This window comes from Esox lucius, chromosome 5 (genome assembly GCF_011004845.1).
Source record: "Esox lucius isolate fEsoLuc1 chromosome 5, fEsoLuc1.pri, whole genome shotgun sequence".
Lineage (NCBI taxonomy): Eukaryota > Metazoa > Chordata > Actinopteri > Esociformes > Esocidae > Esox > Esox lucius.
This window is the reverse complement of record NC_047573.1, coordinates 36,312,918-36,326,412: the sequence shown is the minus strand read 5'-3', so window position 1 is coordinate 36,326,412 and position 13,495 is coordinate 36,312,918. Positions and strand designations below refer to the sequence as shown.

Genomic DNA, 13,495 nt, shown 5'->3' with positions numbered 1-13,495 from the left:
TCGCTCTTCTTGGCCAGCTCCACTGACGCGGTCCGGCAAAAATAGAAGGTATAAATTCAAATTTGTACTTTATCAGTAAGCCCAATGTAAATCAATTAATTGGGTTTAACCTTTATTTTTGTAAGTCCATTTATTAGTGCTAATTCTGTAATGTCATTTGCATATATCCCAGCATGCCATATATATATATATATATATATATATATATATATATATATATATATATATATATATATATATATATATATATATATATATATATATATATATATATATACACACACATATAAATTATTATTAGGAACACCATACTAATACTTTGTTTGACCCCCTTTCGCCTTCAGAACTGCCTTAATTCTACGTGGCATTGATTCAAAAAGGTGCTGAAAGCATTCTTTAGAAATGTTGGCCCATATTGATAGGATAGCATCTTGCAGTTGATGGAGATTTGTGGGATGCACATCCAGGGTACGAAGCTCCCGTTCCACCACATCCCAAAGATGCTCTATTGGGTTGAGATCTGGTGACTGTGGGGGCCTTTTCAGTACAGTGAACTCATTGTCATGTTCAAGAAACCAATTTGAAATGATTCGAGCTTTGTGACATGGTGCATTATCCTGCTGGAAGTAGCCATCAGAGGATGGGTACATGGTGGTCATAAAGGGATGGACATGGTCAGAAACAATGCTCAGGTAAGCCGTGGCATTTAAACGATGCCCAATTGGCACTAAGGGGCCTAAAGTGTTCCAAGAAAATATCCCCCACACCATTACACCACCACCACCAGCCTGCACAGTGGTAACAAGGCATGATGGATCCATGTTCTCATTCTGTTTACGACAAATTCTGACTCTACCATCTGAATGTCTCAACAGAAATCGAGACTCATCAGACCAGGCAACATTCTTCCGGTCTTCAACTGTCCAATTTTGGTGAGCTCGTGCAAATTGTAGCCTCTTTTTCCTATTTGTAGTGGAGATGAGTGGTACCCGGTGGGGTCTTCTGCTGTTGTTGCCCATCCGCCTCAAGGTTGTGCGTGTTGTGGCTTCACAAATGCTTTGCTGCATATCTCGGTTGTAACGAGTGGTTATTTCAGTCAAAGTTGCTCTTCTATCAGCTTGAATCAGTCGGCCCATTCTCCTCTGACCTCTAGCATCAACAAGGCATTTTCGCCCACAGGACTGCCGCATACTGGACGTTTTTCCCTTTTCACACCATTCTTTGTAAACCCTAGAAATGGTTGTGCGTGAAAATCCCAGTAACTGTGCAGATTGTGAAATACTCAGACCGGCCTGTCTGGCACCAACAACCATGCCACACTAAAAATTGCTTAAATCACCTTTCTTTCCCATTCTGACATTCAGTTTGGAGTTCAGGAGATTGTCTTGACCAGGACCACACCCCTAAATGCATTGAAGCAACTGCCATGTGATTGGTTGATTAGATAATTGCATTAATGAGAAATTGAACAGGTGTTCCTAATAATCCTTTAGGTGAGTGTATTTGCACTCAACTACTCAGAACCCAGAAGAATCCACCTAGTGTGTGCTAAATTAATTAATACTGTTCACTAATGCATGCTTGTTGGGTTCTAGCCTCTTAAACCAAGTCTAGAATGTCACTAGGCCTATCAGATTTTTGTTTCCGAAGTGGTGGGAAAAAGTTTTTATCAGTAACATCTCAAAACACGTTAACGCAATCAAATTAATTGCTGGGCTAACACCTCAAAACACATCAACTCAGTCAAAAGCATTGCTTGACTGAGTGTTCACAAGAATAATGCATTCAGTGCAACAGTAGCTAGCTATGTGAAGATGGAAGCAAAGTCGCTAAACAAAATCCCATCAAAATCTGGGGATCTATGTCGCGTTTGTGTTGAAGCATATCAGTATTTGAGAAACAAACGTAATTTGCGAATGGACTACACACGAACTGACAATATCATAGGACTGGTAAAGCAGAATGATGGGTTTTCTAAAGCGTTATTTGGCTCCTGTCTCAATGTTCTCCTGTAATAAAAAAGAAGTGTGGATATAGTAGAAAGAATGTGCTTTTGTGAGGGGAAAAGGCTAATTCTAAACTGAATGAAAAAATGTGGTGCAGCATTCTCAACCCCAATTCAATTTCAATAAATCGCAGACTGTCGGCCATGCTTGATAAATTACACGTTTACCATAGCCTGTAAGATGGTACCCCAAAACATATTTTTTTCAGAACCGAATTTAAGCAGAGAAGTTGTAATGGCTTCATTGATTTATCTTTTTTAAGAATTAACAGAATTAAGTTTTTCCTCCATCTTAGCTTCTTTAATGGTATGTTGCAACCTAGGTTGGAACTAAAAACTTCCAGGAAATGTGTTCTATCCAGTTCAAAAAAATAATGAAACCACGCAAAGGCCGCCTTTATTTGGCGAGTTTCCAGACCTCGAAGGAGGCCAGACGAGATTGGAGGTGTGGCCTTGCGAGACTAGTTGGGTCCTAACAGGTCCGGTATTAGGCGGAAGTGGCCGACAAATTGGGACAACCCAACCATTGGGGAGAGGGGGCCCAAAAGGCTAGAGCTGGCAACGGTGTCCTAAATATTACCAACTGGACTTTAGCTGACAGAGTAGCCAACTAATGTTATCACCCACTACACACTCAAAATGAATGAGCAGTGAATTGCTTATGAACCAAGTCCAGGTAAACTACATCAACTAAAACAAGCATCTTTGTAATGGGTGCAATAGATTCAACCACTTAAGGGTTGGATTAGGTTAGGAAAATAAAAATAATTAATGACTTTTTATAATAAAACAAAGCAGTCAATATGTGAATGGAGAACCGAAGATATTAAAACAAACTTTGTGCAGCAAAGCTTTCTGGAAAATGTATATTAAATTAAACATATAAAAATTTATATTAAATTAAACTGAAATATTTAGGCTTTTCACTCTCGACTTGATCCAAATAAAATATACCTAACATAACATAATAATATGTAAATAACAGTTTTCATTCACAATAGCAATTAAAAACTCTTGCTGTGTGCATAGCATAGCCTGAATGCTAACCTGAAAGGTCATAACAATCTTGTTTACCTGGTAAATAACATGGGCGGTCAAACAAGTGCAGGTGCTGCCGATTGCAGAACGGTTTTGATGCCACTGTAAGATGTTGCCTCCCAAAAATGTATTTTTATTCTTTAATCGGTTAATAAAGCTGGAAAGACAGGACCAGCTGGAAAGACAGGACCAGACGTCTTACAGAACCAGACTTCTTATGTCACCACTTATTACACGAGCCATCGTCTTTAGACCTTAGTAGCTGCAGGGAGTTTCTGTCTGTAAATTGTCCCACTTAACCTCGGCAGGTGAAGTGCGACAAATGGCATTTCTACCCAGTAACACAACAAAAATATGTATCGCTCAAGCTAATCACGCAACAAATCTTGTTCATCTAAATAAACTTATTGCAGTGTAAACATGCTCCTACTGAATGCGCCCACCAGTCAACTTTGTTTTAGAGGCCTCGTCACCACTAATGAGGTTCCATGACTAAGGAAATTAGTGTGTTTGTCAGCAGTGAGCCAGAGTTCCCAAGGGACTATACTCATATAGCTGTTGCCATTTAAAATGATCCACCCTTGTTCAGGGAACAAGGGAGGGTTAATTGACAGGATTGTTAGAAAGACTTAATGAAACACCTTCTTGGAATAACATACTTAAGCAGGGCTCAATCTATAAGGTTCCCTTGTTTAAATAATACATCATAGTTAGCAGCAGCAAGAGTTGAATCCCCTAAAACCATGTCACAATTAAGCATAGATCCTGATACTGCATATGGTAACACAATTACATATCAACTATACACGGTGAGCATTGACCGCTGAGAAATAAAAGAAAAAATATAATTACAGAAAACTGAGACTTCACTCTCATCAATATGGAAAACTAAATGCTTTCAAAATTGTGTATTTAGACATTAGAGGAGACATAAGAGGACAGAGAACCCAAAGCAAAACAGTACAGTTGAAGGGCATACAATTATTACAGGAATCATAGTGGTACACTAATCGTTTGACAAATTCATGGTTTTATGCATCTCAGTACTAAGACATATTGATTTAGGTGACAAGGTAGAATATGCGTCTCGCAGCAAGTGTAAACAACTGTAGATTACCTTGATTCAAAAAATTTCTCAACACATAATTTTTTATATCTCTAAATCAATGTTTTCCAAATCCTGATAGTTATACCTTGCATAACTCATGTTAGGGAGATCCACCTCTGGCCACGGCTTAGTCAAACAGAAAATATTTGCTGCCACATAAACAGTGCACCAGAGGGGAGAGCATTCCTGGGCCAACAACACTGATTGATCTTACAGGAAATCAGGGTGGTTGGCATAGCACAATTAATCAGTAGGTCGTAATAAGATAAGGCAGACCAGCCCGTCACCCACAGGTCCACCCTTAAGCCAATTTGTGCAGTTATCGGTGTAACCCAGGGGCACACTGTCTGGGGCACCAAGGATTTGGCCAAAGTGAGGCTATGACTTAGACCAGATCCTCACTTTGTGATTAAATATGATACACATACATATTATAAAGATAAAACGGTCAGCACTAAAAATATTACACTACACAGTAAAATGAGGCATAAGGGTTATGCCACATTCAGTAAAGCACCAACTGTAACAAGCTAATGTTGTTTCGTATATTACCTCAACATATTATTTATTAGGCCTCTACATAGGCTCTGACAAAGGCTTCACTGATCCTTATGAGACTTGTTGTTGAAAGGTTGACTGATAAGATTAAATGGAGAACAAAAGGAAAAGTGACAAACTTACTTCTCGGCGTCTCGAGGCCCAACAAGTCTGCTTGATCTTCCACACCACTGCAGCCACCAGCAAGAGAGACAAGAAGCAGCTGTAGGAAGAAGTGCAAGATGTCGATCAGTAGGGAAATTGTTAAAGCTAAACTTACCTGAAAACTAGTGGATCAAGCATCTGAGCTTTTTCTCCCTATTGTATTGCAATGCCAGAAGTGGGCTCAATGACTCCCAGCGAACAGAGAAAGAATCCACGTGACAATAACCCGCTAGAGATGTGTGTGCTTAACAGCAGTTAACAGCAACCATTAACAATGGTCTGCAGTGATACAACAGGTATCATTTGGGACAGATGTAAATAGACCAGTAGGAAATCATTCCAGAACTGACCAGACAAAAACGTCCATTCTATACGACAGCAGCTAAAATTAGCCTAGCTTTATGTTGGCCTGTAGTGATTTTACGCCCCACCTACCTAAACTAGAGATTTGTTTGAAGGTTTTCTCTGATAAGGATCCTCCCCAGAATAATTGTACAGCTACCATTTTTTTATTAGATCATACAATCCAAAATGTTCACCCAGAATTAGTGTTGTTCCCCATGTCTGAGATTTCAAAGATTAGTCTAACCTAATAGCTACATTAGAGTCATCAAGTGTTCAGTGGGTATTATTGGAACAGTTTAGACAGTCAGTTCAAATTTTGTCCTTCTATCATCCATTTTTTTGTAGTTAATTCTAGGGGAAAAACATATAGCCAACATGTGTGTGTATTAAACATATTATACAAAACCTGTGTATACTTTGTGATGAACATTTGGTACATAGACTACCATAATAAACCACATTTGTTTTGACCCGTACATTCCTGAACTGAACATTGGACATGCTAAAGCAATGTAAGCTCTTCAGAATTAAACTAATATCATCTAAAAGCAAAACATACTGTATCATTACCCAGAGGAAATTATGTATGAATAAGCTTCAGGAATGACACTGACTGATTGAAGGCACTTTAAATATCATTATGATAGCCATTAATGGGGGGATTATATAAACATTACGTCACAAAACATCGTTAAATGTGCAGAATTTGCTACATTAGAGAAAAAGAAGCAAATGTGAAACAAGAATGCCACTGTATGTATTTACTTTGAGTAACTGCATCTAATGGTTTTTCAGCAGCGTTGAATAAGGTTAGACGGTTAAACTCCCCTCATTAAAAAATGTCTGTAGTCATCCACACAGTCTAATTTCCCTTTTCAATTCACAAGACTTGCAAGAGCTATTTTGTTAGACAAATAATGCCATTGACAAAGAACAAAAACAATGACCAGAGTTTTGTTGATAACAGTTGGAAATGCAGGCACTTGGACTTTTTTTCTATCAGTGCCTTTGATGATTGCCAGTTAAGTGGACAAAATGTACTTACTATTATTGGGAATGTGGTTGTCACTTCTAGGTATCTTAATAATAATGCATTAAGTTGCTCTGGTTAAGAGCATCTCATAAACAACCACAGTTTACAAGAAACATGACATAAATGTATTTAGCAAATTTTGATTTAATAAAAATATAATCTTGTTTATTAAATAGTGAAGCAATCAGGTTTTATTGATGAACCAAACAATTACAGTCTACCTTTGCTAGATACAGTATATACAGTGCCTTGCAAAATATTTCAAACCCATTGCCTCATGTTACAAATGGCAAATTGAAATATTATGTTTCTTATTTTATTTTAAAACACTGACACACCATTTTTAATTATTGTATAATGACTTTGGTTTTATGTTGGACATTTTTGTAAAAACAAAAAAACAAATATGTGGCTTATAAGTATCCAGCCTGCACACCATGAGTTATCTGCTGTGTCCGAAATGAACACGCGTTGCTGTGTTTAGAGTGTTTGCTGGATCTTGGTTTCCGGACTCGGCGTGTATTTGGCCCAGCCCTGAGCGCTCCGATATAGTTTTTACTGATTGAGGAGGTGTCGGGCGGGTTGGTGCCATGTGTGTATTTGTTTTGTGTCTGCTTTTTCAGTAAACAAGCGTTTGTGCCGGTGGATGAGCACGGCCCAGTTTCCCGATAGCGTAGTACTTACAATGGTTTAACGATACCCATAGCCTTAAGTGGGACTTTGTTACGACAGACTTAATGCCTGTTTCCCAAATCACCACGTAAATCACTCTTTATAAAGTGCATCATAAGTGCCACGTTACGGCCATTTGGAATGGATGTAGGCCATCTTTGGGGTTTGAAATGGAATAATACCATGAATATGTTTTGAAATATAGCGTATTGCATTTCAATAGAGCTTGCTTCCTTAGCAGAAGCATATAATATCACTGGCAATGTATTCAACTATTACTTATAGGCATCAATATGAAAATGTAAAACTAGAAGTAGTAGAGAAATCTATGGTGGACGAAACTGTTTGCAACCAATGGGGGTGGATATATAAGTGTGTATATATATATGTGTGTATATATATACACACACACACACACACACACACACACACACACACACACACACACACACACACACACACACACACACACACACACACACACACACACACACATATATATATATACACACACACACACACACACACACACACACACACACACACACACACACACACACACACACACACACACATATATATATATATATATATATATATATACACACACACACACACACACACACACACACACACACACACACACACAGGTTTATATGGTTTAGCAGGACATTTTTCAAAAATAGGTGCTTTGGTGGTTTAAGGGGACTATTGATTCTGATGGTCCTAAAGACTAAAGAGAAACATCAAACAACAGTTTTTGTTCGTCGTAACAACAATCTCACTTCAAATTTTCATTAAAAAAATTTGTTTATGTTAAAGTGACAACCTGACATTTCACAGGCTTATGGGGACGGGGCGGGACAAGCAGAACTATGGTTTAATGGGACCTTCCTGGTTTGGCTGGACATTGCCTTACACACAAACACAGACATGTCAGGACCCTGAACAAAGAGCACACTATGGGTTTAGCTGGACGTTGGTTCACACACACACAGACGTGACAGGACCCTGAACAAAGAGGACACTATGGGTTTAGATGGACGTTGGTTCACACAAACACAGACGTGACATGACCCTGAACAAAGAGGACACTATGGGTTTAGCTACACATTGGTTCACACACACACAGACGTGACAGGACCCTGAACAAAGAGGACACTATGGGTTTAGCTGGACGTTGGTTTACACAAACACAGACGTGACAGGACCCTGAACAAAGAGGACACTATGGGTTTAGCTAGACATTGGTTCACACACACACAGACGTGACAGGACCCTGAACAAAGAGGACACTATGGGTTTAGCTGGACGTTGGTTTACACAAACACAGACGTGACAGGACCCTGAACAAAGAGGACACTATGGGTTTAGCTGGACGTTGGTTTACACAAACACAGACGTGACAGGACCCTGAACAAAGAGGACACTATGGGTTTAGCTGGACGTTGGTTTACACAAACACAGACGTGACAGGACCCTGAACAAAAAGGACACTATGGGTTTAGATGGACGTTGGTTCACACAAACACAGACGTGACAGGACCCTGAACAAAGAGGACACTATGGGTTTAGCTGGACGTTGTCTCACACAAACACAGACGTGACTGGACCCTGAACAAAGAGGACACTATGGGTTTAGCTGGACGTTGTCTCACACAAACACAGACGTGACAGGACCCTGAACAAAGAGGACACTATGGGTTTAGCTGGACGTTGGTTCACACCAACACAGACGTGACATGACCCTGAACAAAGAGGACACTATGGGTTTAGATGGACGTTGGTTCACACAAACACAGACGTGACAGGACCCTGAACAAAGAGGACACTATGGGTTTAGCTAGACATTGGTTCACACACACACAGACGTGACAGGACCCTGAACAAAGAGGACACTATGGGTTTAGCTGGACGTTGGTTTACACAAACACAGACGTGACAGGACCCTGAACAAAAAGGACACTATGGGTTTAGATGGACGTTGGTTCACACAAACACAGACGTGACAGGACCCTGAACAAAGAGGACACTATGGGTTTAGCTGGACGTTGTCTCACACAAACACAGACGTGACTGGACCCTGAACAAAGAGGACACTATGGGTTTAGCTGGACGTTGTCTCACACAAACACAGACGTGACAGGACCCTGAACAAAGAGGACACTATGGGTTTAGCTGGACGTTGGTTCACACCAACACAGACGTGACATGACCCTGAACAAAGAGGACACTATGGTTTAGCTAGACATTGGTTCACACACACACAGATGTGACAGGACCCTGAACAAAGAGGACACTATGGGTTTAGCTAGACATTGGTTCACACACACACAGAAGTGACAGGACCCTGAACAAAGAGGACACTATGGGTTTAGCTGGACGTTGTCTCACACAAACACAGACGTGACTGGACCCTGAACAAAGAGGACACTATGGGTTTAGCTGGACGTTGGTTCACACCAACACAGACGTGACATGACCCTGAACAAAGAGGACACTATGGTTTAGCTAGACATTGGTTCACACACACACAGATGTGACAGGACCCTGAACAAAGAGGACACTATGGGTTTAGCTAGACATTGGTTCACACACACACAGAAGTGACAGGACCCTGAACAAAGAGGACACTATGGGTTTAGCTGGACGTTGTCTCACACAAACACAGACGTGACTGGACCCTGAACAAAGAGGACACTATGGGTTTAGCTGGACGTTGGTTCACACCAACACAGACGTGACATGACCCTGAACAAAGAGGACACTATGGTTTAGCTAGACATTGGTTCACACACACACAGATGTGACAGGACCCTGAACAAAGAGGACACTATGGGTTTAGCTAGACATTGGTTCACACACACACAGACGTGACAGGACCCTGAACAAAGAGGACACTATGGGTTTAGCTGGACGTTGGTTCACACACACACACAGACGTGACAGGACCCTGAACAAAGAGGACACTATGGGTTTAGCTGGACGTTGGTTCACACACACACACACACAGACATGAAAGGACCCTGAACAAAGAGGACACTATGGGTCTAGCTGGACGTTGGTTCACACACACAAACACAGACATGACAGGACCCTGAACAAAGAGGACACTATGGGTTTAGCTTGGACGTTGTTTCAAACACACACACACACACACACACATATATGACAGGACCCTGAACAAAGAGGACACTATGGGTTTAGCTGGACGTTGGTTCACACAGATGTGACTGGACCCTGAACAAAGAGGACACTATGGGTTTAGCTGGACGTTGGTTCACACCAACACAGACGTGACATGACCCTGAACAAAGAGGACACTATGGTTTAGCTAGACATTGGTTCACACACACACAGATGTGACAGGACCCTGAACAAAGAGGACACTATGGGTTTAGCTGGACGTTGGTTCACACACAGATGTGACTGGACCCTGAACAAAGAGGACACTATGGGTTTAGCTAGACATTGTCTCACACAAACATACATGATCACCAGTACAAGGAATGCACATCAACATTAGTGGTCATTTAGTTTAATTAAATCCCTAAGGTTTTACTCAATGTCTTGTAAATGTTCTGCCCTCTTCTATTTGAACTTCTGATTAGATGCTAACTGCATTTTGTAGTACTGTACTGGTAAGTGTTCAATGACAATAATGTTGAATCTTATCTAATATTTAAACTCCGACAATTTTTTTTTTCTTAACATCCAATAACTTATAATGTTTTAATCACCAAATTGTAAACTAAATTGATATTTAACATTTCAATAGGATGCTGAAATCTGTACTCAAATGGAATGGAAATGATCAATTCGTACTTAAAATCTTCTTTAACAGACAACAGATTAGGGTTAGAGTTGATATTTAAATTACAGACTTTTCAGTTTTTTGTTCCCATTATCTTGGACCACAAAGATTGCTTCTTCAAAACATATAATTGGTAATATTGAATAAAATCTGAATTTGCTGAAAACAATAGCCAAATGCATTGAAAGAGACCATTTAACATCGAAAATCTTCTACAAAGCAGATGTCACATTAGTGTTTGGGTCAAAATCTGTAGCCACCTCCAATGAAAGTGATCTTTCGCACTAAAATTATTCTATTAAAAAGAAGACAAATTAGGGTTAGAGTATATTAGACGCCAAAGATTGTTACTTACATCTTTATAAACTCATGACGTTTTATTTTTCAATAGAATGCTGAAAGATGTAGCAGAAAGCAATGAACATGATCACAAAGTCACATACAAAAGATTGGGGTAAACGTAGATATTTATTTTCAGACCTTACTATTCCACTTTTATCTTAGACCCTAAACATTTTAATTTACACATTTTAAATTGACATTTAATATTTCAATAGGATGCTGAAAGCTGTAGCTTAACGCAATGCAAGTGATTAATTCACACTAAAAACCTTCTCTTAAACAGAAGACACATAAGGGTTAGAGTAGATAGTTAAATTGCAGACTTAGATCCCAAAGATTGGTACTTACATCTTAATAAATGCTTCTGAAGTTCTATTAGAATAGGATGTTCAAAGCTGTAGCAGAATGCTATGATAGTGATCAATACGCACAAAAAATATTCTATTCCAAAATATTAATAATTACTTTGTAAACTCATATGAAGTATCCAAATGCAATGAAATGCAATGAAAGGGAGTAATTCCCAATAAAAATATTAACAGACAACATAAAGTTTAGACTTGATATATGAACTGCAGAATTTTTCAATTTCATTGTTTCCATTATCTTAGACCACAAAGATTGTTCATCATACCTTCTGAAACCCATATAATTTGGTAATATTTCATGAATATGCTGACAGCAAAAGATGAATGCATTAAAAGACACCATGTAACATTGATAACCTTTTACAAAACAGATGTCAGATTTGTGTTTGGATCCAAATCTGTAACCGAATGCAGTAAATGCAGTGATCTATTCACACTAAATATCTTCTCTTATACCTCAAAATTAAACTGAATTTTCTAATTTAACTGAAAATCTACTAAACAGATGTCAGATTACAGTCCAAATCCATAGCTGAAACTGTAAATTGTAGCACCCCCCTTTTTTTTTTATTTAGTCCAGTCTTAGTCCCTAAAATATATGGACATTTGTCACATTATCATCATAGGAATAATAATTTAGTTTAGTAATTGCCAAAATTATGAAAAAAGTGAGACATTAGTCAACAAATGCCCTCATGTATTAGTCACTTTAGTAATTTTAGTCAAATCAAAAGTAATGGCTTATAAACCCATAGTAAACTTATCACTGAATTCCATGTACACAAAAATAGTCTTGTTCTGCCAACACATTTTTTATGAAGTTGTTGAGGCAGTCAAAACCGTTGCTGGTTTCGATGAGGACACATTGTGTGTGTGTGTGTGCAACATCTGAAACTTGTCAGTCTTTCCTTGATTTAAGAAATGAAGGCTATTTCATGCAAGAACAACTGAAGATCTTGTACAAAGCTGTGTACTACTCAATGAACAGAGCAAACTGTCACTAACCAGAACTACCTATAGTTCAAGGCTCAAGGTTTATTTGTCAAATGCACCGAACAACACAGCCGAGAAGAGTTGCACTGAAAAACTCAGACAGGATATGTTTTTGAAGATTAGGCAACTATTTGTTAGATAGCCCGTAACTTGGCCATATGTGGCACAATTTGCATGAAACTTTGCATACTTGTTGCCATGAGAGACCCGAAGGGCCTTGGCCATTACTATACCTATACACCCCATGGTGGCGCTGTAGCAATTAGTCAAATGTTGAAGGTTTGAGCATGCATATCTCATTAACCGAATGTCGTAGACTCATGCAGCCAAGTTCCATACCTGCTACTTCTCATGTTGACCAAAGTCTCTGGGGTCTTTCAAATTCGCCCCTTGGAATTTCCTTAATTTTGAATTTGGTGAAAAACTAATTAACGACATCTCCTCCCAAACCGCTGAACGGATTTGCATGCAGTTTGGTGTGAAGGGTCTTTGAACCATTATCTTTAAAAGTTATATAAGGAAAGTTGATATCTCAAATAGTATGGCCGAAATCAGCGAATGAAATTGAGCTGGGCGGGTCTATGATTTTAGAAGTCCATTAATCCCAAATGGAACATCAAACAGCTATGAAACGAAACACTCGTAAACGTGTCTGTCAGGAATGGACAGAAAAAGTCCCATACAGAAATACCTCTTGGGGGCGCTTTAAACATCACAGATGTTTCTCACAATTTTGCCGTTAATAAAAACACACTTAAACGACATCTCCAAAACCGCTGAACAGATTGATATCTAAGAAAAGTTGATATCTCAAACAATATGGCCTCCATTCTAACTTTTGTGAAAAACATCTCCTCGGAAACCTCTGAACGGATTTGCATTTGGAATTTTGAAATCTCAAACGAATTGACCGCAATAAGTTAATGAATTAAAATTACAGTGCAGTGTACGTGCAGTGCGCAGCGTGTGTGCAGTGTGCAACGTGCGTGCAGTGTGCAGTGTGCGCGCAGTGCGCAACGTGCGTGCAGTGTGCAGTGTGCGCGCAGTGCGCAACGTGCGTGCAGTGTGCAGTGTG

At 39.4% G+C, this 13,495-nt stretch overlaps 1 protein-coding gene across 1 annotated transcript in view; it reads right to left on the bottom strand.

Moving 5' to 3' along the window:
• atrnl1b (attractin-like 1b) overlaps nucleotides 1-13,495 on the bottom strand; it is a 264,456-nt gene that overhangs the window by 96,596 nt on the left and 154,365 nt on the right. Inside the window, exon 26 of the mRNA XM_029119865.2 lies at nucleotides 4,833-4,911. Coding sequence (XP_028975698.2) covers nucleotides 4,833-4,911 — 79 coding nt within the window. The remainder of the gene's footprint in view (nucleotides 1-4,832; nucleotides 4,912-13,495) is intronic.